The sequence below is a fragment of the Corvus cornix genome, chromosome 3 (genome assembly GCF_000738735.6).
Source record: "Corvus cornix cornix isolate S_Up_H32 chromosome 3, ASM73873v5, whole genome shotgun sequence".
Lineage (NCBI taxonomy): Eukaryota > Metazoa > Chordata > Aves > Passeriformes > Corvidae > Corvus > Corvus cornix.
The window spans coordinates 43,641,863-43,669,766 of NC_047056.1; the positions used below are offsets into that span (position 1 = coordinate 43,641,863).

At 39.3% G+C, this 27,904-nt stretch overlaps 1 protein-coding gene across 2 annotated transcripts in view; it reads right to left on the bottom strand.

Moving 5' to 3' along the window:
• The window catches only part of PCNX2 (pecanex 2), a 150,606-nt gene that overhangs the window by 74,913 nt on the left and 47,789 nt on the right, over positions 1-27,904 (bottom strand). For both annotated transcript variants that reach the window (XM_039568371.1, XM_020583986.2), the window contains 6 exons: positions 24,032-24,142; positions 23,359-23,450; positions 12,682-12,791; positions 10,398-10,494; positions 3,845-3,937; positions 3,197-3,347 (listed from right to left, as the gene is read on the bottom strand). In XM_039568371.1, the coding sequence (XP_039424305.1) occupies positions 3,197-3,347; positions 3,845-3,937; positions 10,398-10,494; positions 12,682-12,791; positions 23,359-23,450; positions 24,032-24,142 (654 nt within the window). The remainder of the gene's footprint in view (positions 1-3,196; positions 3,348-3,844; positions 3,938-10,397; positions 10,495-12,681; positions 12,792-23,358; positions 23,451-24,031; positions 24,143-27,904) is intronic.

A 27,904-nucleotide genomic window follows, 5' to 3' on the forward strand; every position in this document is an offset into this window, starting at 1 on the left:
AGAGGCTTGTCTCCACAGAACCCTGGGGGGAGGGAGGTGGTGTCACACGGCAGACCCCTATGAAGTGTGTTGCTGAAGTGGCAACATGGGATAGGTCACACCATGTAAGGAAATACTGTGCCTTAGAAAGGTGTATAAAACCAACTCACTCCTTTGAACAAATGATCCCGATTCCCTGCCGGTCTGGGTCCGAGATTCAATTGCTGACAGTCATGCTTTGCCAGTACCTTAAGCTAAGGCAGTGCTCTTGCAAAATTTCCCCTTTGGAAAATACAATTAACTTCTGTTTCTTGCTATAACATAAAAATATTTCCTCTTCATTACCTAAAGGCCACCTCCTAAAGTTCATACACGCAGCAAAATGTCCATTTTGGAACCTAACTGTTCTTCCCCATTCCTCTCTCCCTCCTGAACTCAAGACCTTCATCCATGTCCAAAGCTGAGCTCTGTGGAAGAACTCAGGCTTCAGTAAAGAGATATGCATATCACACAAACCAAAAAGAATGTAGGTGCAGGAGCAAAGAGAGATCTGTTCAGACAATGGAGACAGAAAAAAGAGCTCACATTCAGAGGGGCCCCAGAGAAAGATGTGGATGATTTGAAAATGGCTTACACAAACCTCTAGGTATAGAGGTATAGAGAAACCCAGTATATCAGGGTTTCTTTCTCATGTAGTCCTGCACTAGTTTCTACACATCTGTTATACTGTAAGCTCATACATCTTGACCTAAGCCTTTTGTCCTGCAGCCAGCCAAGACAATGACAAGTAATAAATGAGTTATCTCACAGAGGCATCACAAGAACCTGTCTGATAATTGCTATTCTATGGAACACCTTAAAGTTTGAGCAGCTCGTCCAGAATCTATACAACAAAACCAGGAATAAACTTGTGGAATTGTCACTGCCAGTTGTTTGTCTAATTGCAAGCAGTCATTTGTCTTTCCATAGCACTACCCTTGTCAAAAAAATAGAAAGATTAAAATAAAAATCTATGCAGTAAATACTCCTCACAGACATCTTATTTTGTGTATTTGTCCTTTCATTGTCCGCACCTGACAGCTATGGGGTACTACTGTCCTTTTTCCAAGTTTCTCTTTCTATACAAACAGGGAACATTTTAAAGTTTAGTTCCTACATTTTTATTACAGGACAAAAGAAAGAAGACAGCCCGTCAGATAGATCTATCAAAGGGATTACCTTTTCCACAGTCTGTCTCATCTCAGACATGATAAAAAACCTCTGCAGCAGCCTAAGGGACTGAAATTTTTTTTTTTTTTTTTTTTTACTCTTGTTTTCTAACACACAACACCAGCTACATTACAATAGTACTTAGACCCCGAAGTACAGGAATGGGCCACATATAAATGAGGACTGCAAAAGAAGCCAAAAAAGCCTGTTCTCCATAGTGGGCAGCATGAGAAATGCAGCTGGATCTCAAAATGGAAGGAAACCCATCTGTGGAAATCAGTCCAGCAGGTCTCTAACTTCAACCTTTTCAAATGCTGAGTCACTGCATTTAGGAAAACAATGTTTTCTGACAAATGAAGACAGACTTAATCAGGACAAGGCAAAGAAATCCTACAGTGGTCTTTTACAACTAAGTGCTGGAATAAACAGTGCAGAATTACTGGTTATCAGGGACAGAAAGTCCTGGACACTGTTTTCAGCTGAGCATGGTGCTTAATAATATTTCTATTTCTATTACACTTTCCTTGGCATATTGCAGTAAAAGGCAACCTTCAATCAAGTCTCTTGGGTACTTTTTTCATACCCAACCCTTGTTTGGAAAGTAATCATTTTGAAACATGTAGTTTTTTAAAAATAAAAAATATTTAAATCCTTAAAGTATGGTTTTCCAGAGAGTGATCTGAACTCTTTTGTGTCTAGTTGAAGAACAGACTAAAGTCCCTCAACAGACTGTTCTGACAATGCTGTCTTCAAACACTTCAGAAACATATATTGAGAATTATTAAGGCGTGGGATCCATCAAGAAATGACAAGCAAGCTTTTGGCTGGTAGCAAAGGCAAGAAGAGAGCTGGGGCGGAGGGGGGGAAGCTTTGCTTCTCAAAGCACACTGCTTGCTTCAGAAATAACTCTATCAGAACAGGAAATCAGATCTCGACATACTAAAATATTGACTGATATTCACATGTATCAAGGCACCACCCGCTGAAGCCAGCAGACACCAGAAAGAACAAATCTTAAAGAAAATTTCAGTTCCTTTCAATTTTAATGTTTCTCTAAAAGTGTTAGAATTGAAATTAGAACACTTATATTGCACTACATTTGCTGATATGCCAGAAAGTCGAAAAAAAATCTACCTCAATTTCATCTATCTTTTAAGTTTTTAAATTATGTAGAATGCCAATGCATTAGGCATGAATTGTACCATATCAAGCAACACAGCAAGTAAGAGTACTGTAGTGTAAAAATAAAAGGCAGATCAGACAGTGGCTCTAGAGCCTGTGAAATGATTAAAGGACAGGAACATTTAACATAGGAGGAGAAACAGAGAGCTGGGATTGCTTAACTTTGAGAAAAAAAAGACTTGGAGGCATCTTATTAAAGCCTGGTTGGGGGCATTTTTGGGGTATAAATACCTGATGGGGGAAAGTAAAGTTGATGGAGCCACTCTGTTCTCAGTAGTGGCCAGTGACAGGACAAAAGGAAATGGGTACAAATTGAAAATCCACTTCAACAAAAAAATAGCACCAGAACCAATAAACCACCAAAACACACACAAAAAAAAAAAAAAAGCAGGAAAAAACCCCACCCAAACACCACAATTCAAAGCAACCTTTCTTACTGTAAGGATGATTGAATGCTATTACAGGTTGTCCAGAAAGACTGTAGAGTCTCTGTGCTTGAAAATATTAAAAACTGGACAGAGCCCTGAGCAACCTGCTCTAGCTGACCCTGCTCTGAGCAGGGGCATCAGACCGGACAATCTCCAGATGTGTCTGCCTAGCCTCAGCCCATCTGGGCAGTGGCCTGAGAAGACAACTCCTACAGGTTCACAGATCTGCTGGCAATGCAGTGGAAAAATTCAAACGATCAGATAATGTGTGCTACTCAAAAGTAAAAGCGTAATTTTATTCTCCCTGCTCTGTTCCTTCTGTATTTTTTTTTGTTCTTCAAACCAAGGCAAGCTGGAAGTCATTCCATCCACTGTTTAGAAAAGACTTTATTACAAACCTCTCACTTCCCGCTGCTGGTGCTCTTTGCTTTTAAGTATGGGGTGGGAGATCCACAGCCAGGGGTGGTGCTTGCGGAGCTGAGGAAGGATGTAATGTGTTACAAATCCCACGGTCCACGCTAAAGCAAACAGGACAATGCTGAGAAACGGCTGGGCCAAAGCAAAAAAAAAAAAGAAACAGAGTTATAATTTGCAAACAACATTTTTATATATATGCTTCAAAGATTTTTTTAACAGTTTCTATAATTGTATTTTTGTGCAATTAATTTTTATTCCTATGTTCAAATTCTTGACTCTAGGTGAATATGGATTTTGACATATGTGTTTTGCACCCACAATTAATCAATTTTTTCCTGCATGATTGGAAGAAAAAATGCAAAATGTCAGGCTTATTCATTCTGTCCTCTGGGTTCCCTATTGTAAGAGCTGTGGAGATTAAAGGAAAAAGATGTCAAATAAGTAATACTGAAATTAATACAAATAACTAGAAACTAACTGCTTTGCACATATAATAGTGTTATCATGACCAGTAAATGCATTTTCACTAACTTCTCCTCTCACAGTGTCTATTCTTTCCACTTAAAGCACCCTGTGGTTTTGTTTAAGAGACTTAATACCTTAGGGGGGAAAAAAAGATAGATACACACCCTTAATGACAGAAACACAGTACTGGCACTGACAGCAAATGACAGAACAGCAGCTGCTGTGCAGACAATGAGATCCGATTTCAAGATTTCTTTCTGTGAAAATAATTATTTTACACAAAATTAGTAAGGTAGCACTATTTTAACCTAAGTAAATTACTCTGGTCTCAATTACTTACACTCTGCATTGTGATAAGGCTAATCGGCACTCCGTAATACTAAAGTATTTTCTCCACTCTGCTTTGGGAAATTATTTCTTCACACTCTAGGTTTTTTGAAGTAATCACATTTAAATTCTTCATGCCTAATTTTGAATTATATTTTTAAATAACAAAGTTACAATATTGGAGAAATGAAAGCAATACATTTTAATGCTGAATCTGATTCTGCGTAAGGAATATAACTCTTTTCCATTATGACTATTATTTTTGGGAATCAAAATTCTGGTTCCATTTCCTATTTGCAAGAACTAATATTTCTTACTCCCTTTCTCTTGCATTACCAAAACAAGTCATGCTTTTCTGTAATGTCTTCTAAGACACAACATTAATACATTTATTGTGTTCTAAAGTGACATGTCCCATTCTCTGTTTTTCTTTATTGGAAGTCCAATTTCAGCAAGATTTTGCGGATTTTAGACAAGGCTTTTTTCTAGTGTCATTGAATGATAATGATCTTTATGTAAAGATCTGTAACTATGGTAGGAGTAACTTTGCTTCTAGAGATTGGAAAATACCACTGTTTTTACAGCACATTTTTCTTGTGATTAAAATGTCATTCTCAGTAAACAAATAAACAAGATAGTTTGTGATCTGTGCAGTCTTCTGAATTGTACTTCAGAGGTCACCCAAATGCTTTTGTGAGTAAATGAAAATCTTGTCTTAGATTTATGAGAAGGGCATTTCGGTTCAGCACTCAATACTGCTGCTAAGTTACCGAATGAGTAACAATTTGTAGCTCTTGGTTTAGAAACTGACTTGTGCTTTTATTCAAAGATATCTAGAAATAACACGTGAAAAGCAACACTTTTGTTAGAACCAGAGGTTCATCTGACTTCCTGGTACTGCAATCTAGGTAGGCTTAATGTATCTCATCAGAGAAAAAAAAAGAAAACTAAAATAATGATGGCACAGCAAACCTAGGAATAAAGGAGATAAAAAGAAAGCAAGCAGAACAAGCGAAGAACAGAAGGGTTGCGAATTACCGGGGAAGCTGGTAGCAACCTCTATATTTAGGCTGCCTATCACTCCCTGTTATGAAAGATGCTTCTCAGTAAAAGGTCACCAGCATCAGCACTTCCACTTACTGCAGCAGCCTTTTGAAATGCAGCAGGACTGAAAAGCCTTCAGGCTCAGAAAGTACTGTTGCTTTGTCCCAGGAAACTCGAGACCGGCTTAGCTGAAATCTCAAGCCATCACCAGAGTCTTTGCCCTTCCCAGGCTGCTCAGCAGTATGTACATACCTCCAAAAGTGCAGTGCTCCCTCCGCTCTGAGAGCCATCCTTCTCCAGACAGCCCTGTACTCTGCATGGACTATGTGTGGTGGGAAGGTGTGGGAGCAGAGTTAGGTCTCTGTAACGCCTCCTGACCTTCTTTTCAAAGCATAGCCCTGCTAGCTTTGCTCCTTGGCTGTCGCGTTCAACCGAAGAACCACAACATGAGGGAGCTCACAGGAAAAGCCTTCTCTGCTCTGACTAAACCTTTGCTCCCTGCTGGTCCCCACAGGTCTTCTCTGTTCAGCTCAAACTTTCTCTCACTAGCAAGTTGTGTATCCTTCTCTAACTCAAGTGGTTTTTGTAGGTGGGGCAGTACTGAAAAAACACGGTCTAATAAAAATGAATAATGGAATGATTACCAATGCATGCAATGGAAATGATATTTTTTTAACCTTTCCAGATATTTTTTAAGATGTTGCACACAAAATCTATGTAAAGTAGCACTATCTGGGAAAGTTAAGCAGTGTCAAATTTATACGGCACTATTTCAGCCCTTTTGTGAATACACAGCATGAAAAGCCTTGATCAAGTATCATCTTCTGCACAGCTGAATTCAACTACTCAATAGTCTAAAACAAGCTTCTAAGAACAACAAACACACTCCAATCATATTCACAAGCTCTTCTGTACAACCAAAAAGGCTTACTATTAAAATGACTGATTTCTCTCACAGTCAGATGACTGAAGAAGCTGCCACTATAAAAACTATGTAAAATATTACAAATTTTGCTGTAAAATCAGCAGAGGTGATAACAATGCATGTTTTGGGGAGAACTGGCATCCTAACTTTCCATTCAGGACCAGATCACCAAAGAGAATCTTTTCAAACTTTACATTCAGAAGGGAACATATTACACAAATTATATTGCACAGGACTTGTATTTCCCATCTTCCCCATCTTTCATTTTGCAATTGTCCTTTTTACAGTGCTCTCATTGCTTTTGACAATCCTATACAGAAAAAGGCCTATGTTTTTATGGAAATTATTATTATTCAGATATTCAACCCCAAATTTGACAATTGCTTTCCATTTCTGGCAATATTAAAAGTGTTTAAGATATCATGTATGCCCAGGCTTGTCCTTCTGCCCTTGCACTGAACTGCTTCAAAATGTAAAGATACTGCTCAGCTGCTGACTTGCACAACGGTCCCCACAGGAGCTCCCTCTTGATGTGGCCAATGCTTTCAAGCTTCTCACGAAATTCAGGCTTTTTTCCTTCTAACAGCTGAGCAGGGGTTGCTTCTGTTCCATGTCACTGCATAGGGGACAGGGTCCCCCAGGAAATGGCTGACCCTGGGCAGTGATCTCTCTGGCTGAGGGGGACTCGGAGCAACTCTGCAGGAGAAAACCTTGGGCATTCACCTACAGCCTGCTGTGGCTGGATCTGTGGCTTCTGGCCTTCTTGTGGAAGGCAGCTAGCTCCTGAGAAGGACGTGGCTACCTTGGACCCTACTGTGTAAAGCAGGATTTTGGATGTCATTCCCAAGGCCAGGAACTTAAGAGTTGAATACTGAGTAGCCCTATAGTGTGATGCTTGAGTCCTTCACTGCAATTGGTCCAAAAATGTAAAAATTAAGCTCTATTCACAGATAAAATCCCTCCGGTGAGAGACACTCATTGTTATAGTTTGGGCTGAAAGCCACTTTACAGTCTCCATTTTACATTCGAGGGAAAAACAAAAAACCCCAAACCAACATTGCTACCTTTGATGCCTTGGGAATTTCACAAGCAGAATATATTAGAGAGGCACTTTCTTTTTGTTTTAATTATTATTACAGAATCAAAGAATTGTTTATGTGGAAAAAATGTTAAAAATCATCAAGTCCAATCATTATTTTCAATTGTATTTTTGGAGCGTTGTACTAATCCTTTTATTAGCTATCTAAATGTTTGTATTAAAGACCAGGAAGGAAGTTTGAGTTTGAATGTAACACATTATCACCCTCAGGCCACTGCTTAATCTAGTAATCAGCCATGTGGATGCCTACAGAAATTAATTATAATGGTAGGAAGCTCCATTCTCAAAGTTGAATGGTCAATTATCAATCACAGCTGCTTTATAATTCAGGCTTCCAAAGCTGGCAATTCTCGCACAGCTATTCAAGGAAAGGAAAAGAGTAAAGGTCATGTAACTAAACATTAGAGATGCTGTATTTATTACTCCTAACATCAATGCAAAGCCATCCAGAAAACAACACATTAATTTTCAATATTAACCTTGTTTGCTTTCAGCTCTTTGAGAAGGTGATTTGGTTCTGTATGCCTCTGGCTTTCTGATTAAAATGGGTCTTATTTAAATGGTGTGTTATCTGGACCACATGTCTGTATATAGACCAAGGCAAGGCCGGCTTGTGCTGCATCCTGCCATCTCTTGCCACTGACTAGGGTTAGGAATACTCTCCTTGCAGGGGAGCACTTCAAGAAAAAAGTGAGTTACCATCGTGAAATCTCTTCTGAATACTGATATATTGTTTCACCCAGCTTCTGAACTGTTTGAAGATCCCCTTACAAAAGTTCTGGAAATTATTTTACACTGGCTTTGAAGAGTCAGCTGAGTCCTACATCCTAAACATGACTGCTACTGCTGAAGCAAGGAGCAGGGACTGCAGCTTGTGTTCCTCTCAAACTCGATGCACGTGCATTTTCTCCTGCCTCAGTTCTTCCCTACTTGCTCTATTAGCATGGCACTGATGAGATGGCAGTGGGAGTCTCCTTGGTGTTTAACTGAGACAGAGGTACCAGGTAACACAGGGGTTAGACAAAGAGCCCACATTAATCAGAAATTGTCCTCTCTTTCTTCAGATCTCCCAGTGTGGGAAAATTAGCACTGCTAATTGACATTGCAAGCAAACACTTGCTTACAATTTTTATTCAGATTGAAGGAAGCACAGACAGAGGGATAAAAAAAAGGTGGCAAAGCACTAGCAAGCTCCAGCAACACTGAAGGAAAGCAGCCTCTGCCTAATAGCAGCAGCAGCAAGGAGTATCAAACGTACAGAGCAGAAAAGTGCCAATTCCCAAACCCAGGTATTTCCTGGAGAGCAAAGGTGTCAGGAAGCCCACTTAATTAATCCTAAAACATGACAGGAATGAAACATTTTGAAGAGAAGAACTGAAGTCCTATGTCTGGCAAATCCCAGCGCAGTTATCCCTGTACTTCTGCATCTTCCACCCCATTGGCTCAAGTGCAGCTGTGCAGTGTTAGTGTAAGACATCAGAACCCTGTCCATGTCACTGGCATAAAAATAGTTGGAGAGTCTGCAGAATGACTCCATTTTGAAAATACAGCCAGGATCTTAGATGAAGATTTTTTCACTGTTTTGGTTTTTGTTTTCAATATATTAAAGCCTTGCTCAAGGTTTCCCTCTGCACTGTGAAACAGAACCAGTTAAATGGACAGCTGCAGTAACTGCTTCAGTCCCCTGGCTGGGTTCCATCTGCAGAACAGATGAGATCAGACTCTGTACTTCTCCAAGAAAGGCACCATCAGCAAAAGAACTACAGGGGAAAGAGAAGCTTTCCATTACATCTTGCCATACAGTCCCCATGTACAAGACTGGAATGCCAATGAACCGTAGCAATAACCTACACACCACAAATACCACAGAATACAGCAAAATTTTAACAAAAATAATTTTTTCCTCTGTTTCTAAATGCACATTTATATTCCAGTATCAACTGTTGCAAACAGTTTAGTTTGCAAGAAACTGTAGCTCAGTACAAGCAACAAGAAATAGCCATATCACTTAATCTTATGTAGGCCCTATTAGAGGAAGCAGTTAAAAGTAACATTATACATGGTAAAAGTTGCAATCTAAGCAGCAGCTTGGCAGAGAAAAGTAGAAAACATTGGTAGGTTGGGATCAATGCATATGCTGAATGTAGGCTGTGTAACACCTTATAAAATGCCTAAGAAATTATTCAAGATGTACATGAGAGATGCATCCCTTTGAAGGGACATCTGGAGGCCAGTAGGAACTATGGACTCCCAGGCCATGTCTACGGGTCAAAAAAAGGCTTCCAGAGACTCTGAATGCTCCTGGCTTTCAGAGAGCATTCAGAAGTTTAGGAATAGCTGCCTAGATTGCAAATGCTTGGATGCAGGCGTTGGGGTTGTGGTCGGGGGGAAGAGCTGTCTGGCAGCCAGGAAGCAGGACAGCTCACATGAGTAATAAATGTCAAACACCCCTTAGCATTTCTGGAAACTTGATGATCTTCCCACATGAACTCCTTATAAGATCAACCTCCCTTGGGTAACAGCAAACATTTTTTTAATATAAAAAGACACAAAAAGGAAGATGGGTCACTTCAGATGTTTATGCTGAAGTGAGAAATAAGCTGACACAAACTTAGAGCTTCTTGCCAGACAGTAGTAAATAAACAGCCTGCCAAGTAAAGAAGAGACGATGAGATGGCAATGCTTGGCACCAGGCATGTACCTCCCTCTCCCATACTATCCCAGTTTCACATGCTTCTTCCACCTCTAGATGCCAAGTCTGACAGTGTGCTCCACTTGGCTCGGCTGGGGTGGAAGGCACACAGTCAAGAGTATTTCCTGGCACAGAAAAGGCATTCCTGAAAAACAGGTAGCCCTAGCCATAGAAAAATAAAGAATAAGGGCTATGTTAAACACACATAATTCTGTGGACAGATTCCTGTTCCAGCACAGACTGGGAGTTTGGCAAGACTGCTCACCTTTTTGAATGCTTGTTGAACAATCCAGCCTACCTTGGACACACCAGATTGCCAGGCTGTAACTCTGTGCACAGAACCTGCACTAGTTCTCTGTGTGCTAGGATGAGAGATGCCCCACTCCCCAAGCTCTAAGAGTGCATTTCCTATTGACTGTATTAAAGAATCAATGTTGCAGAGCCCTTCAAAGGAGCCTTTCAGAAAGGAAAGTGGCGTGTATCCCCCTTCTCGCTCCTGGCCTCACCGTAAAGATCATCTGTGCTTTTAGTAATTTTAATTACTAAATGGGACTACTTACAAGGTTCATCAGTGGGCAAAATGGATGAGAGAGAGCTTTGAACAGAAAGTAATGAAAGAAAAAGCCTTACCACTGATTCTCTCATTTTTTCTGGGAGTGGATCTTCTGATGAATCTTCAAATCGTTGGCGTAGATAGTGAGGGACATATTTACACTGAATAAGGGACCTGTTTAAAAAAAATTCCTAGTTAGGATACCTCGGAACATGTGTAACGGACACGAATATTCCTGAAGGGCAGAGGAGGTAGAAGAGCCTCAGATTTCCTTCTTCATGTATACATTAGCATTCTTACCTCTGTACAGCTGGAGATTGACACAAATCAGCACTACTGTGATCAGGGCAGAAATTCCTCATCAGAATCTTGAGGAGTCTCAGCAGCCCAATCAATGTGACACAGTCATTTAGAGGAATGAGCAGAGAAGGTACTGTTGCATTTACGACTCTTACTACTGTTTCAGCTAAGCTGAAACCAATATGAGAGTTCTTTAGACCCATGTTAAAATGGTCAAGAAGGCTATTTCTGTACAAACTGTGTATTAATTCTCTCTTCAAGATTTATGTGCTACCTCCTCATCCATCTTGAATTTTATGCCATAGGCCATATAATAAACATTTTTTCCAATCTCCTTATTTAAAAGAAGTTCAGCATTGTTTAAAGAAAAAATTGTAAATATTTTTTTTTAAGGATTATGCATTTTTACAATTGCACAATAAACATTTGATGTTGTTCTACATGTACTCCTAATTTTTAGATATTTAACAACCATTTCAGTTGCTGAAGATTAATTGCAAATGTTACGAAATTGTTAGCTAGTTTTACAAGTTAAAATGCATTTAGTAGTTTAAGATTACCGCCTTAAAACAAAAGTTTCAAGGAAGAAGAGTTTCTGTTATATTAAAGAGATTCATGAACTGGTGTGTCCTTCCTGGGAAATGAGAGAAAAGGATACATTTAAATTACTTCAAAATTGAGAGAGCTCCCAATTCCATGCTGATCTGCAATTTACCTGTGTATATTTTACTCCAAGGCTAAGACCTCTCCCTAATACAGCACATAGCTTCACTTCCTTCCATACATAAGTTCCGTACTGTAATGGTCAATAAACTACACACCATCTACACAAAGCTTGATCCAGGTCTACTTGAAATCAGAGTCAGATACAGTAGGCAGTGGGTAAAGTTTATGGCAAGACATGCAAGCAGTCCTTGTTGCTTTGCCACATCAGAACCTAGCAACGTATTAATGTCAGATTCTCTGAATCTTTTGGATGGTAAAGAAAGAATTTCTCAACTCTTCAGTAATATTTACCGGGATAAAAATTTCCTACTAGTGCTCTACATTCTTTCCTTCCTCATCAGCGTTGCTCTCCTTTTTCCAAATTTCTCTACTAAAACAGAATCCTTAATGGCCTAAAAAGCTCTCCACTTCCCCCTTCTCTCTTCTGCATTGCAGAATTGTGCATAACGAGCCTTGAGCCTCACCTCAAGACACACACAACACACCTCATGAATCAAAGGAGAGAACGTGTGGGTTTCCTCACAGGCCCTCTGCACTCCTCTAGGATAAAACTGAACTGTCTGTGAAGCAGAATTCCAAATTGCATGGTGATACTGGCTGCACAAAACCCACTTGCTTGCTTAGCCCCACAGCCATAGATGTAGTTGCCCAGCTGCTCGTGGACCCCCACAGCCCCCATAACAGCCATATATCACAGTTTCTTCACAGGGAAACTCACATTTGCTGCCCCCGAGCTATGGATCTATTGGGTCTCTCTCTCGCACATCACCTCAACATGCACATCACAAGGCTGGGACTTCTCCCCTAATCTCCCTTGTTCACAGTGTCAGCTCTTAGCATACGCTTCCTTTCCTCAGTTACCTCCAGCAGCCTGTGTCAAAGAAAAGGAAGGATGGAACCTCAAACTGAGAGGCATAGCCTACTAAAGTAATCCTCAGCAAGAGCTGGAATCCAGCCACCTTCCCAGCACACTAAATGTCCCTTCTCCATGACCCAGTGCTACCCAGTACACATTCTGCAATTCCAGTAGCCTGAACACGCCCTCAACTAAATCAGTGTCCTCCAACCTGGCAAGTACATAACTTCCCAGAGTGGAAAATCTGCTTGCGAGATTTCGGATAGTGCTGCTTAAAGAGCACTATCCCTGCTGGTGATCTATCTGACTGCAGCACTTCATTCATATACAAGACTGATACCAACCATGTAGACATGGTGAGGAATTTCACAGTACCACAGTATTTTCAGGAAGCAACCCCTGTGGTTCTGAAACCCAGACATCACTCTCGTTACGTGCTGTACAGAGTAATCAGCAAATAACATTTACAGGCAACTTACATCAGTACAGATGGGTCGCTGCTTTGTCTGCTGAGGTGATAAGAAAGTGCAACTAGCAGACCACAGAAAGCAGAAAACAGCGCTGGAATGTGCTGTGCATCCCAGGGTTCCTGAAGAGGATGACAGAAAGCAAAGTTAGGAATGCAAAACTTGAAAAACTGAAGTAAGTAGGTTAAGCCATACACCATACATTCACTGTTAGATGCACAACATCTAAATTTGTACAGCATCTACCCCAGACTGAAAATCCTTTTTCATATCAAAGTTTATTACTGTGAAAAAACCCTGCAATTAAAGGCATGTTTTGTGCTTATATTATGCAACTCCCCTATAATCAGCAATTAGCTAGGAAACCACATGAAAGGCAGGTTTACTTTCCTCTTCAATGAAACATGAGAGGAAAATTCTCATTAAAATGAGATCCGAGTGAAATCAACTGCAGTGTATTATTTATCTACATGCTAAATTGATATGCAGTTACTTGACCTGTTAGCCAGACTGCGTGTAACAAATGACAATATCACCTAGATCAGGCAGCAGGGTTTCTTTCAGACATCTTTCTGCCACTTTTGCATTATACCCAGGCCCTGCCTGGATGCTAACACAGCGGAGAGGGAGAGCGCTCGCCACCATGCCTGACATCCCCAAGCAGGGAAAAACGAGACAATTGGCACACTTGCCAGCACACTCTGGGCATAAACAAGATAAGAAACTCTCTCCAGGTGATTTAAACAGCTAGAACTAGCTAGAAAGAATAAGAGAAAGAATATCAAGCTTACAAACACTTATCAAGATTAGCTTATCTGTGAAGCCCTTAGGTATAATTTACGGATCCTAAGACATACTTGTGAGTTCTATCTGTGAGGAACACAAATTTCGTCTGTGAAAGACACAGAAATTTGGATCAAATCCAAAGCCATTTCACATACTAGTTCTGTTCCTTGCCTCCACATAACTTCTACCTGATCAGCCAAATGTGAACTCACCAGATCCTGGCATCAGAGCACTTTCTGGACAGGTTTTGAGAAGCAATGCTTGTAGGATCTGTGAAACTTTAGGCTAGTGCACACAAGGCTTCTGCACGGTTATCTCTTGCTTAAGAAACTTAACAGTTCGTACAGGACCAGTATTTTCAGAGGATAAAGTAGGTTTATTAGCTTTATTTTTCTCAGTTATATGCATGATTTCTTAGCATGTTAGGAAACAATTTCTTTCAGATGCAATGAATACCTAAGACAAACTAATTTTCTTTTAAGCATCAAGCATCTAACCCATTGCAGCACGGAATTTTGCAATTTAACTCTGAAATTCTCGTTATCCTAAGAGTAGTACCAAAAAAGTGAAATTTTAATTCCAAGAATCATCTTCCCCTCATCCTACTACTGAAGATCACAAAGATGAAAGACAGAAGAGTCTAGTTCTATCAAATAATCCTACCCAAAACCGTAATTACAAACAAAAGAGAGATTCACATGCTATTATTAAAAGAATCCAGCACCATTTACTTGACAATTTAAACTTTACCATACAATCCTACTCTTCATTTCATTGTTCCCAGTTTTGGGGCCAAATATATTTTGGGTTAGCTTTTCCCATGCTTAGTCTCCTGTCATATTCAATTCATATTCTTCAAAACACTGAAGAAAATTAACTGAAGTGAAAATGTTCTGAAAATGGCTGAATCACAGCCCATCCAAACATCCTTGGCATTTTCAGGGCAATACAACTGTGTACAGATCCTCCCAGCAGCTTCTAGTGCACGACTGCCCCTTTGCCCTGCAACTTCTGTTGTAAGCAAAATACTATTAGGAGCCGAGCAATATTCCTGATACTGAAATTTATCAGAATTTCAATTTATCAGATTGAAAAATCATTCCATCCTCTTTCTCATATAAAGCTGTACACAGCTGAATCCCCGCATTAATGTCTCAGGAATTCTATTTCCATATTTCCTGTGTATTACATATAGCTTCTGCATTTTTCTGGCCTGTGCTTCAGGTCCAAACTGTCATTGTCCCCTCAAAACTCAAACGTCAGGGAGCCTGGAAAGCAGGTAGGACAGGCATCAATATTCGCTATGTGCCTGGAGAACAGGATTTTCCAGAAAAATGCTACACAATGTTGTATAAAAGATGAGAATGAACAAAGGTGTCATTTCTTCAATATCAGTGTGATGCACCCTCTTCCATTTTGTCATTTTCCTCCTCCACTAATGATGCCTGGTAGCTTTAAATTTAAAAAAATGAAAAAAACCAATATAGTTGGTAATTGAACAATGATTCTTCTCAGTGGGAAAACAGGAATGACAGGTTTTACTCTTGGAAGCTGGTATTATCTGTCATACTAGACAGGGACTTTGACTTCCTAGTTTACCTCATTGGGTAGAGGTGACATGTAGTGCTTTCTTATAGGGTTTTGACTTCGATGCAGACACTCACGTAGTCATTTTTAAAACAAGTGAAACAGACTTATAAGTGAAAGCAAATGAGGTACAACAGACCCAGTGGTGGGAGTGGATGTGTTCCATTTCAACCACAGAATTGCCTAATCCCAAAACAATCCACTAAAAGGAGAGATAAGGGTGTCTTTGAACTTACGAGCCTTTTACCACTGCTAGAGGTGGGAAGGCAAAAGTATTCTTAAAAAGTGGTGTCAGTAGTTTTCTGTCCTACATTATTTATCCTTTTTACTTCTTTCTTCTCCTAAAAAAATGCATGTAGCACACTTATCTTTCAAAGATATGCTGAAATAAATCAGACGTTCTACTCCAGAGACAAAAAGTGCTCTGAACAGGGAAACAATTATGCTAAGTAGAAATTCTGATTACTTTTTTTTTTATTATTTCAGAGTATTCCTCTCAACTCGACAATGCCTTTGCAGATTGCTGCAGTGACAGCATCATTGAAGGTGAAGGTGTTGGCATAGTGGCCGAGACTTTAAATATGGAGACAAACTCCAGTTGGTCTTCACACACCTGGTTTTCCACTCTTACAGTGTCAGAGAACGGTTTGGGTTGGAATGGACCTTTAAAGGTCACGTAGTCCCTTGTGCAATTCAATCAAACTTTCTTGGGTCTTTCTCCTTACCTCCACAGCCCTGCTCATCATGGATCTGTGCTATTGCTCACATATCAAGCAATAAGCAGGAAGCGCTGATGGTCAACCATTCCACATGTGTAATGGTAAAGATGGAAATAAATACTATCATCCTATTTCTGGACATCTGAAACACTGATTTCTCGTTCCTTCTGAATGAGATCATAAAAGGGAACCCTCCTCACATCCCAGAATATGCCAAAATAATAAGAACTTGTTCTCTACATGGCTAACTATAAGCTTAATGCTGTATTACCACAGATACTCCTTTTCAGTGAACACTAACAACCAAAATATGTGAATTAATGAGCCTTGTGTTACACAGATTAAAGACAAACTCTAGGAAGAGATGCCCACCAGCCTTATCTTCCCATTAGCCACGGAAAACAAAGCATTACTTTCCAGATGATCTCCAAAAACATGACAAGTGATAAGCTACCATAATACATGTATCACTGCCCACTCCAAGCAACACTGTCTGTTTCTCTGCAATCACAACTGTTATCTTGGACCATATTTTCACTGCTGAAATTTAAAATCCATAAGGACTGATACAGGGGTGTCTGTGTGTGTCCACACACACCACCTTACACAACAGGATCCCAGTCTGTGACTAGAATTCCTTGGCTAAAAAGCAAGATGAGCAACAGCTTCAGGCAGGAAGCATGGATACTCATGTTTCACATAATGGTGAATTTATCCTAAAGAAATAGTGCAGATTTCTACATTCCTGTACAGTGACATACAGTGAGAGCCACCCTGGGCCATGTCGGATTCTACAGGCATAATTTCTTTTTTCTTTCTGGAAAATAAATTCTTATTATACACAAAAAACTAAGACCACAACTATTGAAGTTACATCTACAGTGTAAGACTTGCCTATGGCTGCAAAATTCACTTAGTGAAAGGCATGGTATCTAGCAATACTCTCCAAATTTAACACCCCTAACAGCTCTTGCTTGAAACTCAGCAGTCTCTAAATTGGAAAAAGATTGCCTTCAAAACCTCCAAAAGGACTGAGAGTATTTTATGCAGCAGAAATAAAGCTGTCCAATGATATTATACTTCTATTTTTGGTTGCTTACACATCCAGGAATTCTGTCTACACACATGAGCCCATTCACTGCTGTCTAGAAAGTTATCTGGGGACTTAGCAGATTGAGGGAGATGTATGCTTGCAACTCTTTCCCACCATAAAACCCTAAGACAAATATTTCAAAATTATTAGTACATAGATGAAGACTGCATCATTGAAGATGGGAAGCAAGAAGCACTGTTATTCTGATTAATGAGTTTCAAACTCATTAAACAAATCAAACTACATCAGTGTGAGCTGAGAACAGTTTAAAATCCACACAGAATTTTTAGTAACTGTCCATTGAAGCAATAAATAAACCACCAGAAAGCACTTTCTTCAGGTATGAGGTAATGGAAACTATGTAACTTACATTTCAAAAAATATACATTTACACAGAGCTGGAAAAAGCTGGTGTGCCACATATGAATACATTCACATCAGTTTAATTTTTCTGACCCAAGTCCAAAAATCTGACTTTTTTTTCCAGGCTGGTTAAGATAAACTGCAAGTTCCATACCAAAGGAAAGAAAAAAATTATCTGGATGACAAGTAATTAACTGGTTCTGGATACATTTCAAATCCAAACCAACTGATATGAACAGAAGGCAGAAGATAAGGACTGACTAATTCCAGAAACATTCAGGGGTGTGCTCTTCTGCCCCATGGCAAAGCCCTGGAACACTGCAATACTAAAGACTGGTATCAGGATGGCTAAATTCTAGACCAAATATTTGTAGAAAAAGTAGGATGGCATACATGACTTTTTTTTAAAACATTTCTTAAATATTTGGGCACAGACCGCAAAACAGATGGAGCAGGAGACAAAAATCAGTGCATCATGAAATTCTAATCAAGTGAAAAAGATGGCACAGAAATTCCCATGTCTCCAATCTGATGGATGTCATATTTGAAAAATAAAAACACCTCCTTCTGGAAAAAGAGAAAACCCTTTTGTATATCAAAGCTAAGGCAGCTATTAGAGCTGCCAATTTCTGTTCAAGATTACAGGACTTAAGATGAGATCAGAAATAAAGCCAGGCTGAAGTGAACTCAGGTAATGTCAAACTAAGCTCAGTTACCCAACAGCTTCAGAAAAGTAGTGAGCTGAAAAATAGCTGCTATTGGATGTAAGAATCCAAGGAATGAACATAAGAGCTGATAAAACCATGCTTAGGATTTAGAGCTTTGTATTAAGCAAAAGTAAATGGAAGTTCATAGAGGACCTGGAAAGAACTGGAACAAGGAGTGATGATATTAAACAGAGGTCTGGGAGATAAAGAAATTCCAAAGCAAGCAGGAGAAACTCAGCTCTTTGCACTTCAAAATCTGACATTTACCTACTTACTTGCCTGAAACCAGGTTTACAGTACGGTTATATGTAAGGATGGATAAGCAGCTGGTGTCCTATCACTCATGATACAAATATGCCATGGGATAAGATTTATGAAGAGATGCTCTACAACACCTCAAAGCTGTAACCAAACCCCCTTTGCATCACTGGGATAGCACAACAGTAAAACAGAAATCGATCCGTGTGACTTCACATCATCACCACAGGGAACAACTTCTGTGCACCAGCCAGGTCAGACAGAGACTTGTAAACCTGTTCCATTCACAATGCACTGCTTCCACTGACAGCAGTGATGAATAGTGTCCTGCCCATCAGTTCTCAAGGCCTCAAACACACAGACAAAGACCAGCTATTTTGTGCTCACGGTTTTTATGGAGAAATTATCTGTTGTAATTTCAGATGCAATACTCTGTACTTCCTACTGTGAACAATTTGGGTTTCTTTTTTATGTGACAGCTTTACAGGAAATGAAAACTGATCATCCCAGCAGTAGCACCACCAGAGGAAGTCCTGACAAGCAGCAGACCCACAGCTCCTCCACACCAATATCAAAGCAAGGGCAAAGCTGCTCAGGAGCACTATGAGGAGGGGAGCCATCACCTGGCCACAGCAGCTGGCATCCCTTTGCTTCCCAGTCACCTCTGAACAACACGTTCCTTGCTCTCCTCCAAGTGTCCAAGTCATGCAGCGCACACGCAGGTATCATCATCTCACAAAGAGTTTGTGCCTGGCCCTGGTGACAAACTGTCCCTTATTTCAGTTGTGTGGAAGTGCCCATTTGGCCACATAACAAACACCCCAGATCAGCCAGGTGGGCAGCGTGCAGCCACTCCCCAAAACATGTCATATGCTTCTGATCAAGCCCTGTGATGGGACACAACAGCAGCTGGACACCTGACCCAACCCACACCCTCACTGTTCACACAAGACTCAAGATCTGTCCATCCTTTTTTAGGTGGTATGTGCATTTTAGCCATGAGTGACAAATATTTCTGGTCATGTGATGGCAAAGGCACTGCAAGGCCATTCAGAAAGAGTGACAGGGCCAGATGAACTTCCTGGACATGCCAAACATCTGCAGGTCACAGGATGAACTCTCACCTGAGAATACTGTATAATAATTTTCCTCAGGCAACTTATCTGAATGAAAATCCATGAGAATTATTAAGTTAAACTGTTAAGTTAAACTTACTTAGATGTAAGTTAAATAATACGTCTATACCACAGCTGCTTTTTCCTAAAGTCTCTCAGTGAGTCCTGTACAACATAATTCAACAGCAAAATCAGTCTGGACAAGGCACAGGACTTCAGCACAGACCTATAAGTCTCAGTTCTCAGAGCTTATACTCGCATGCTGAAAGTTACCTTTAGTACTTACACTGTTCTGTGGACACACCCCAAAACAATTCCTACTTCCTAATTTTCTAAAACTGAAGTTCTAGAGCAAACAATTAAATGCTGTGAATTTGCTATTCTAGACTAATTTCAAAATCTGAGCACAACTAAATCAAACTATTATATGTGTGTGTATATCTAGCTTATGCTCTAAAAAAGAACAAGAAAAACTCACCTAAGAACACAGATTTATTATAAAATAAAAACTGGTCTTATTTTAATAAAAAAGGAAAATAATATAGTAAATTAATTATTCTTCAGGAGTAACATATTCCCTTTCAGAATAATTAATGTACACAGAGAAAACAGGTTAGACTATTTCACCCTGCAAGATTATAACCAGAACACAAGAACCACTTAAGGAAGGAGAGAATCAAGCCTGATACTACTGGAATGTTTTTCAGGCTAGGCATTTGATGTGAGCAATTGTTCACCAGGAAAAAGCACAAAATCACTTAGAGATCCATTCTCCTCTGCAATTTATTTCATGAAATAGAACTCTGGTAGTTACACCTGCTGAGCTATACAATGTTCTGCCAATAAATAGAGTTGACATTTGAGGATGCTACATTTCAGCCAAGAAAATATGCTTTGCAACCCAGAAGTCCTCTGCCAAATAGTCTATCATGTTTCCCTGCCCAGAAAAATTTTGATTATGGTGATTTTTTTTTTTTTTTTTCTTTTTGACCTCCATAAATATTGGAAATTTTGCTCTGTTGGTTTTGGCAAACTGACTAAAAGTGAAAAGAGTAAAATAAGAATAAAAAATAAGTGACAGCTATAAAGTGCAAGTATGGAAGAGATGCTCCTTCTAGCTTAAAGAAAACCATGTTACCACTGTTGTGCAAATACCTCAGTGAAATAGACTACAGGCTTTGCTCAGTTTTGAGTTAAACTCTACAATTTCTAGCACACCAAAAATTAAAATCTTCACTTGATTAATATGATAAATTGCTGCTCACCACACATCAAAACAGTTCTAGTTCCTTACAGGGGTATTAGACCACCTTTCACAGTGGACCCTATTCAGGATCAGATTAAGCCAATTCCTACTCTTCCTCTATCAACCAAAGAATCATTCTCTTCCAACATTACAGACACCAGTTCAAAATAAAAATCTCTGGACCTGACTGAAGAACAAGGAGGGTTGACACAAGTGCTTATTAAATTACTTCTAGAAGAAAAAACATATGAAATTTCAAGCACCCCGGTAGACTGAGATTATGAGCTGTAGCAAGAGGAATCATCTTTACATGCTTTAAATTAACCTTCTCAGAAGTGTCTTTACAAGAACAGTGCCATTAAAATTCAAATTAACTCTAACTTCTGTGTGAACAGAAAGTCTGAACATAATATTAGTAATTTACAACAGATATCTTGTAAATCTTTCACAGCACTCAACTTCAGGGTAGCATTAAAAGCCTATTTCTAAGCAGTTTGAAGCCTAATCCACAAGGAGATTGCTTATCTAAAAAGCCACCTGCATTCTGTAATTTAAAGTATTATGCTGAGAAGAGTATGTAGACTATTTTAAGTGGCTTTTCTCCCTACTGTTTACAAAAAACTTTTTTGAAGTATCTGTAACACAACTTTCCTAGCCTCAACTAGTGAATCACCCTCCACTAACCTTAGGAAGGAAAAAAAAAAAAAAATTCATTCCCCAGGTATTTGCCTGTTTAGCAGTAGTTTAACTCCTGCCTCCCATGTAGCTCGTTTCATTTTTATCATTGTTTCTCGTCCCAGTTACCCATTTTCTCACTCTGCTCATCCTTACTGAGAGCCTCTTCCTCCATCCCAGCTGCCAGTTTCCAAGTAGTAATATAGCCAGAAAACAGTAGCAGGAATACTGGCTACTTTTGGAAACTGCATCAGCAGCAGTTAAACTTTGTAGCATCAATCCCCCAGCTGTGTCAGGTCTAACCAATACAACTGATAAACTGGGTGAGGCAGGTAACAGGAGATTCTCTGGCAGAACACCGTATGTTCAAAGACATTTAATTTCAAGTGTCTTAACACTGCAGCTGAGTTGCTGCAATTTATTTTGTAAGGACTGAAGCCACCCAGGGGCAAGATAAAATGGTAGCTTAACACATTTTACCTTACTGCTGGGAGTGGTTTAAGAACACACAGCCAGCTCTGATCATCTGCAAGTGACCATTAAGGCATTTTAATTGTCCTTTTTTGATTTAAGGCTCCTATTCAAAATTTCAAGTGAAAAATTGTTAAAAGCCACTATAGAAATGCTGATGTTACTTAAAGAATTCCCTTAAAGGAACATCTGACTGCCCTTCTCATCTGTGCAAATCACCAGCCTGGGTGCTGACATGATACATCCTTGGCAGTTCCAGAACCTCGTGTTGGGATCTCTGTGTGTGCTATGCATGTGTGCCACCACGAAGCTTCCTCTGACATGTGCCCACAAGATGTCAAGGGCAGCTTGCAAATCACAGCACATCCTGGTGCAGCCCTGCATGGACACTGACAGCATCCAGTCCTTAATGAAACACTGTCAAAAGGCTGTTCCTTATAGGATAAATTTTATTACAAGTCTAACATGAAATTCTGGTCTTGCTGTGGTCACTGGGAATTTTACAGCTGACTTGAAGGGCACACAAAATTCTATTGCCATTCTTTAAATGTCACATGCAGAGGACATAGGCATGGTATACAAAAACTATAAAAAAAAAAAAAAAAAAAGCTTTAGATTGAATATTACCCAAAACTGGGCATCACTGGTAAGGGAACCACTCCTATGCAGCATAGAGAGCTGTGGCACACCTGCATCCTGAGCACCATACACAACTGACTCCACGTCTGAGGGTCGACAGAGCAAGAGAAGGCACAGAGTAGGGTGACTAACTTAGCAACTTCTGAGAAAGCAGCTGCTTTACAGGGAGACACGAGAAAGGCAGGGACTCTTCAGTTTGAAGACATGGCTGAGGGGGATATGCCTGATGCCTACAAAACTGTAAAGGCAGTGGATGAAAAGAATGCAGACCAGGTTTTCCACAAATGCTACAATACTACCCATCAGGAAGATTTGGTGAAATTAGCAGATCAGCTTAAAACCAATGAAGGACAGCACTGCTTTGCAAAAAGTACAGTGAACATCTGGAATTTGTTGGCATAAAGCTGTGGAGTCAGAGATGACCAGCACATTCAGGAAGGGACTTAACTTGTTCATAGACAACAAGTCCACGGACACCAAATGAAATAAGCACACTCTCCAACATCCCTAGTGTAACAACTGTGGGATAGTAGGGAAAAGAGTGGCAAACTCAGTCATCTGGCTTGCATTAAATTCCTAAATTGCATTTCCCTGTGGATGCAGACACATTAGTTAGATGGTCCACTGGTCTGCTCAACATTTAAGTTCTTAGGCTTATTGTTACGAAGCAACAGCAAAAATCTTACTAGGAATTATGAGCTAATTTGGCCTGGCTATGCAGGTCAACAGAAACTTCGGCGTTTTAAGTCAATGCTGATGTTCATGTTTGTAGAGAAAATTCAGTTGCTCGTTTCAGTCTGATACATATAAGAGGCAAATAATCACAGGTATTAGACACATTAACTTCAGAATTTCTGCTACAGTTTTAGTCTGTTTCAGTGTTACTAACACACAGAAACTGAAGCATGGCTTGCGAAGCTCATCTTGATAAGCAACGACAATGTAGGACCAAACAATGCTGGTCTCCCTAGATTACATGAATTTCCAGCTTGAAATTTTGAATTGTTCCAATGTTGTTTTTCTGGCTTACCTTCACTGCACTGAAGCAGAAGGCATACAGGACAATAAGAACAACAAAGCTTCGGGAAACGCTGTACAGTGCAGACACAAACCCAGCAGCAGCTGAAATAGAGACATATGGTAAGTGGGAAGAAGGAGGAACTTTGTTTCTAACCCAACTAAGATGACAGTGCAGATACATCTCAATCTTCCCTGTTACTTAAGCTATAATGAAAAACAAAAAACCCCACTATCAACAAAAAATCTCAATGCTTCATCTCTCAAGGGCCTTCTTTAATCTCTGACTGAAATAACACCAAAAAAATTATCACACATCAAATATTTTGTCAATATGCCTTTCTGTGGAAGAATGCAAACTTTTTTTTCCTAGATGTTAACAGAAAATGAAAATAAAAAGTTTTCTTTTTTAATAAATAAAGATTCATATCACATGTGCCAGGAAAGAGCTCTTTGGTATCAACCATATTCTGCAGCCTATAGTTTTGAAAACTTGTATACAACTTTCCAAAAGCAAAAAGAAATCTAATCAAGTGGGCCTTATAAGTATTCACCCCACTGTTAGATGAATACTATTAGCTGTTTGAGCTTTAACATGCACTGTGCTGTGTAACATGCAATAATATATCCTAATCTAAGGTTATAAGCCCAGAAAGGGATAGCTCAGGCTGCAGATGGCTACTTACCAGAACCACCAAAAAGCAACATGTCTATTTGTTCCAAAAGATATATGCAGAAGGTGTTGATTTGAGGGAAAAGTCCAAGAAGAGAAATTGCAGGAAAGCAATATAAAAACACTAAAGGAAAAAAAAAAGTATTTTAGAACACAGTCACACATTCAGTGTATGGAAAATAGAGAAATACGTATCACACCAGAATAAGAAATTGTTGCAATAAATTCTGAAGATTATTCAAGTGAGCATACCTTAACCTTTGCAGCAATGATTACACCTTCGTCCTCATGTATTCAAAATAAATAATGCTATTTTACACATAAGAAACTAAAGCTCAGAGTTAACTTGAAGATTGATTTTGCATAAAAACAGTGTCAGAAAAAATAGCATTATGTAGCCTCCTTACTGCTTCTCAAATACTTCTGAAGTTGTATTTCTTTCTTTCAAAGTAGAGAAATTTTAATTCGCAGACTTTGGAACTTCTTCCTTGAATCTGAGATGGTTCAAGCACAGCTATAACAATTCAGTATAAACAAACAAAAAAATTTTAATGGCTAAGATCTGAAATATCTTGGCTATCACAATATCCTGTCTCTCCCAGCAATCAAGAGCAGACACTTATAGCAGCCCCTAAATATGGGACAAACCTAGGGCAAAGCTTTCCCAGAACATTCTGCCAGCTTCCAGCAGAATGGACTTAAAATTTGCTGTAGTGAAAGAACATTAAAAACAGGAAAGAAAGTCGGGTAAAACCCAGTCTGACAGCTTTACATACTCTCTTTCTGAATAGAAATGCTAATTTTAATGGTTGCCTCATAGACAAGGAAAAGCAGGAGCCATAATTCAGGTAATCATGCCACTAGTCTTATGTTCTGTTCACTTCCAGCCAGTCCTCTTTCCCATCTGCTCACTCGTAGCTCCACCATAGAAAATGCTAAGCAAGGCTGTCTAGCAAAGCATCTAAACACACACTTGACCCAAGTGTAAACTTTCAAGGATACACACATATATTTCATCATATTCTTACTGCTTCATTGTACTAGTGCCACAATGTTCTGCATGGCAGAGAGAGATACGTGTCAGCCACTCTTCCTTGTAGACAAGTACGTATTTGTTACTTTAGATCCTAGGAAGACTGCTGTTTCCTCCTATTCCTTCTCATAAAAAGTAATTAAACAAATCACTAGTACAGCTTATTCCCCGTCCCCCCCCAATCAGATTTTTGAGAAAGAAGCAAAAGGGTTTGTGCTTTTTGCTGAATGCTAATTTCACATCTGCCAGCTCATCTTACTAAGGCATCTTGTGCTAAAAGGAAACAATACACCAAGTTTGATCTGACAGCTTTTATCTTCATCATATTGTACGCTCCTGCTATCTAATACTGTAAATCTTGCCAAGGAAGTCCAACACAGGAGAGAAAAAGACATGCTCAAGTGTTAAACAGACAGCACTCACTTAAGTGTACCTGGATTCACAATGCCCCTTCAACACTACTTTCTGCTACTGGCACAAATTATACATACATAAGAAAATGAGGAAATGCTCTCTTCTCAGTCTTTTACATACAAATGCCAACATTAAATTCCTCTTCCTTTATTACTCTGCACATTTTTAGATATTCTACCAAGTCATGCCAAGCCAAGCAAGGACCATTCTTGAAGACAGCCAATGGCATAAGAAAAAACTGCTCAGCAGACCATGTGGACCCACCATGGACCAACTAATCCAAAAACTCACTGTTGAAACTCTCAAGAGATACTGTTCCTTGGGCAAAGGACTTGCAGAACTGCCAGAACTCATCTTAGACTACTGACTTACAGTCCAAATGACTGCCTTTGCTGTAGCAACCTCAGAAAAAGTGGAATAAGAGCAGTGGAAGGAAGGATGAGATGAAAGACTTGACAGTACACCAAGATATATAGAAATAAATGTAAACAAGGAGGGAAAAGTTAGTTGACTATAAAACTGTCCTCACCTCACCCAATCTCTATTAATACCTTGAATAATCCTAGCAACTTCTTTAGCTGAGGCAGCTTAGTTTATCTCATCCTGCACCAAGAAGTGTACCAGAGAAGAAAATAAACAGTTGTCACCAACAAAAGGATTGAATTTAGAAGCAGTAGTTCCTCTTGTGGGAAGCAGACAATAAAAGTAACTGATTAATCCTTTGAAATTGCATTATGAATTCCAGAGAGAATTTCTTTAAGCATCCCACATTTTCAAACAGACCCACAACACCTTTAAAAGCTGGACCACTAAGACATCGTTATGTGAGTTGCTGCATTTAACACTGCAGTTTTCCTCTGAACAAGCACCATTCATGTAAACATGAGGGGGAAACACAAATTATGACTTTGGAAAATTTGTGTCTTTTGAGAAATGTAGAATGGCAACAACACTGCAAACATTTTAGACATTTAGAAAATTATTATTTTTAAAAGAATTATATATCTGAGTAGTAAAACATGTTTTTTTCACAAGGAAAATAAAAAGCATTATTTCAGTGAGAAATAGTTTTTTTGTCCTCCCACTGCTGAACATAAGAGAGCAAAACATTCATAGCCTTTCCTCCCTTGACAGAAGATCAGTCATTGTTAAAAGGAGCAGGCAGAGGACTCACTATCACAAAATTTTGCCACTTCCTGATTCTTAAGTTTCCTCAGATGTCAGCCAAATAATTTCACTTACCTGCTGAATGTTTAAATGGTTTCATCACAAGAACTATCATATATAAAGTGCATAACTACTTTTGTTACTAACCACACCTGTAGCTCCCAGTGATTGAGGTTGGTTCTGTCCATGCCCTTACTTACATTTCATATGATAATCTAGCAAAAATGTTAACTGAAATAAGGAATTCAAGATGAAAACCATTGTCAGAATTAAAGTCATGAACCCCCAACTAATATAAGTATAAATCAATAGCAGAATCATCACCAATTTAAAATAAAACAGAATCAGATCATAAGTAGATTGAAAATAAATGAACGTGTTAAAAACCATGTTTCATAAGTAATTAGGTTACTCATCTAAAAAATCTGCAATTATTTTCTTTTATGACCTTGTTTCAAGACTTTTATCAGAATATGATATGCAGCATCATGCTAGTTCTCTGGTACATTCTATGATCTCCATGGCTTTTGCTTTTTATCATAATAAACACCCGAAATAAAAGACTTTTCCTTTCCTTGGTATTTGCAACCCACAGTCAAAAATCCCCTGATTTCCAAGCATATCAACTCTGAATACCACAATAAAAAATAAAACATAAACTAAAAAGTCACCCACCATAGGATGACAGACCAATAAAAAGAGATAAAAAATGCCAAGCAAATAGGCAAAACTGCATGACAGTAGAAACGACTTTATTGGTACTCAGAGGGACCAACTTCCCTCATTATTTTATAGCCCAAAACAAATACTTCTATGCCTTCATTACCCAAGAGAATCTACACTCAAAGTGCAGCAAGATGCCGCAGGATGCCAGACTGCCATGGCTTACAGAGGTCTCTGCACTGTGAACAATTGCAAGGATTCACAGCAGCCAGAAGCTGGGACTCCCATAGAGACAAAGCAAGGAATAGCCAAGCATGGCACAAAACATCATTTGAACCAATATAACCTTGGCAAAATAAGAACAGGTGACAAGCAGAGGGAAATGGTTTCTTCTTTCTCGTTTAACACATGCCAGTGGGGGAGATGAGCCTGTATTTCTTCTCTCCCCCACCCCCTCCTTCTTCAAGAACATGCTCTGCCATCTCTTTTGAGACCAGCCAAAATTAACACATTTATAACCACACTTGGTTTTTCTACACTGGTTGCTATAGTTTTTCATTTATCTTTATCCCAAGTGGCATCTAAGATTCTTGTTGAATTATTTATCAG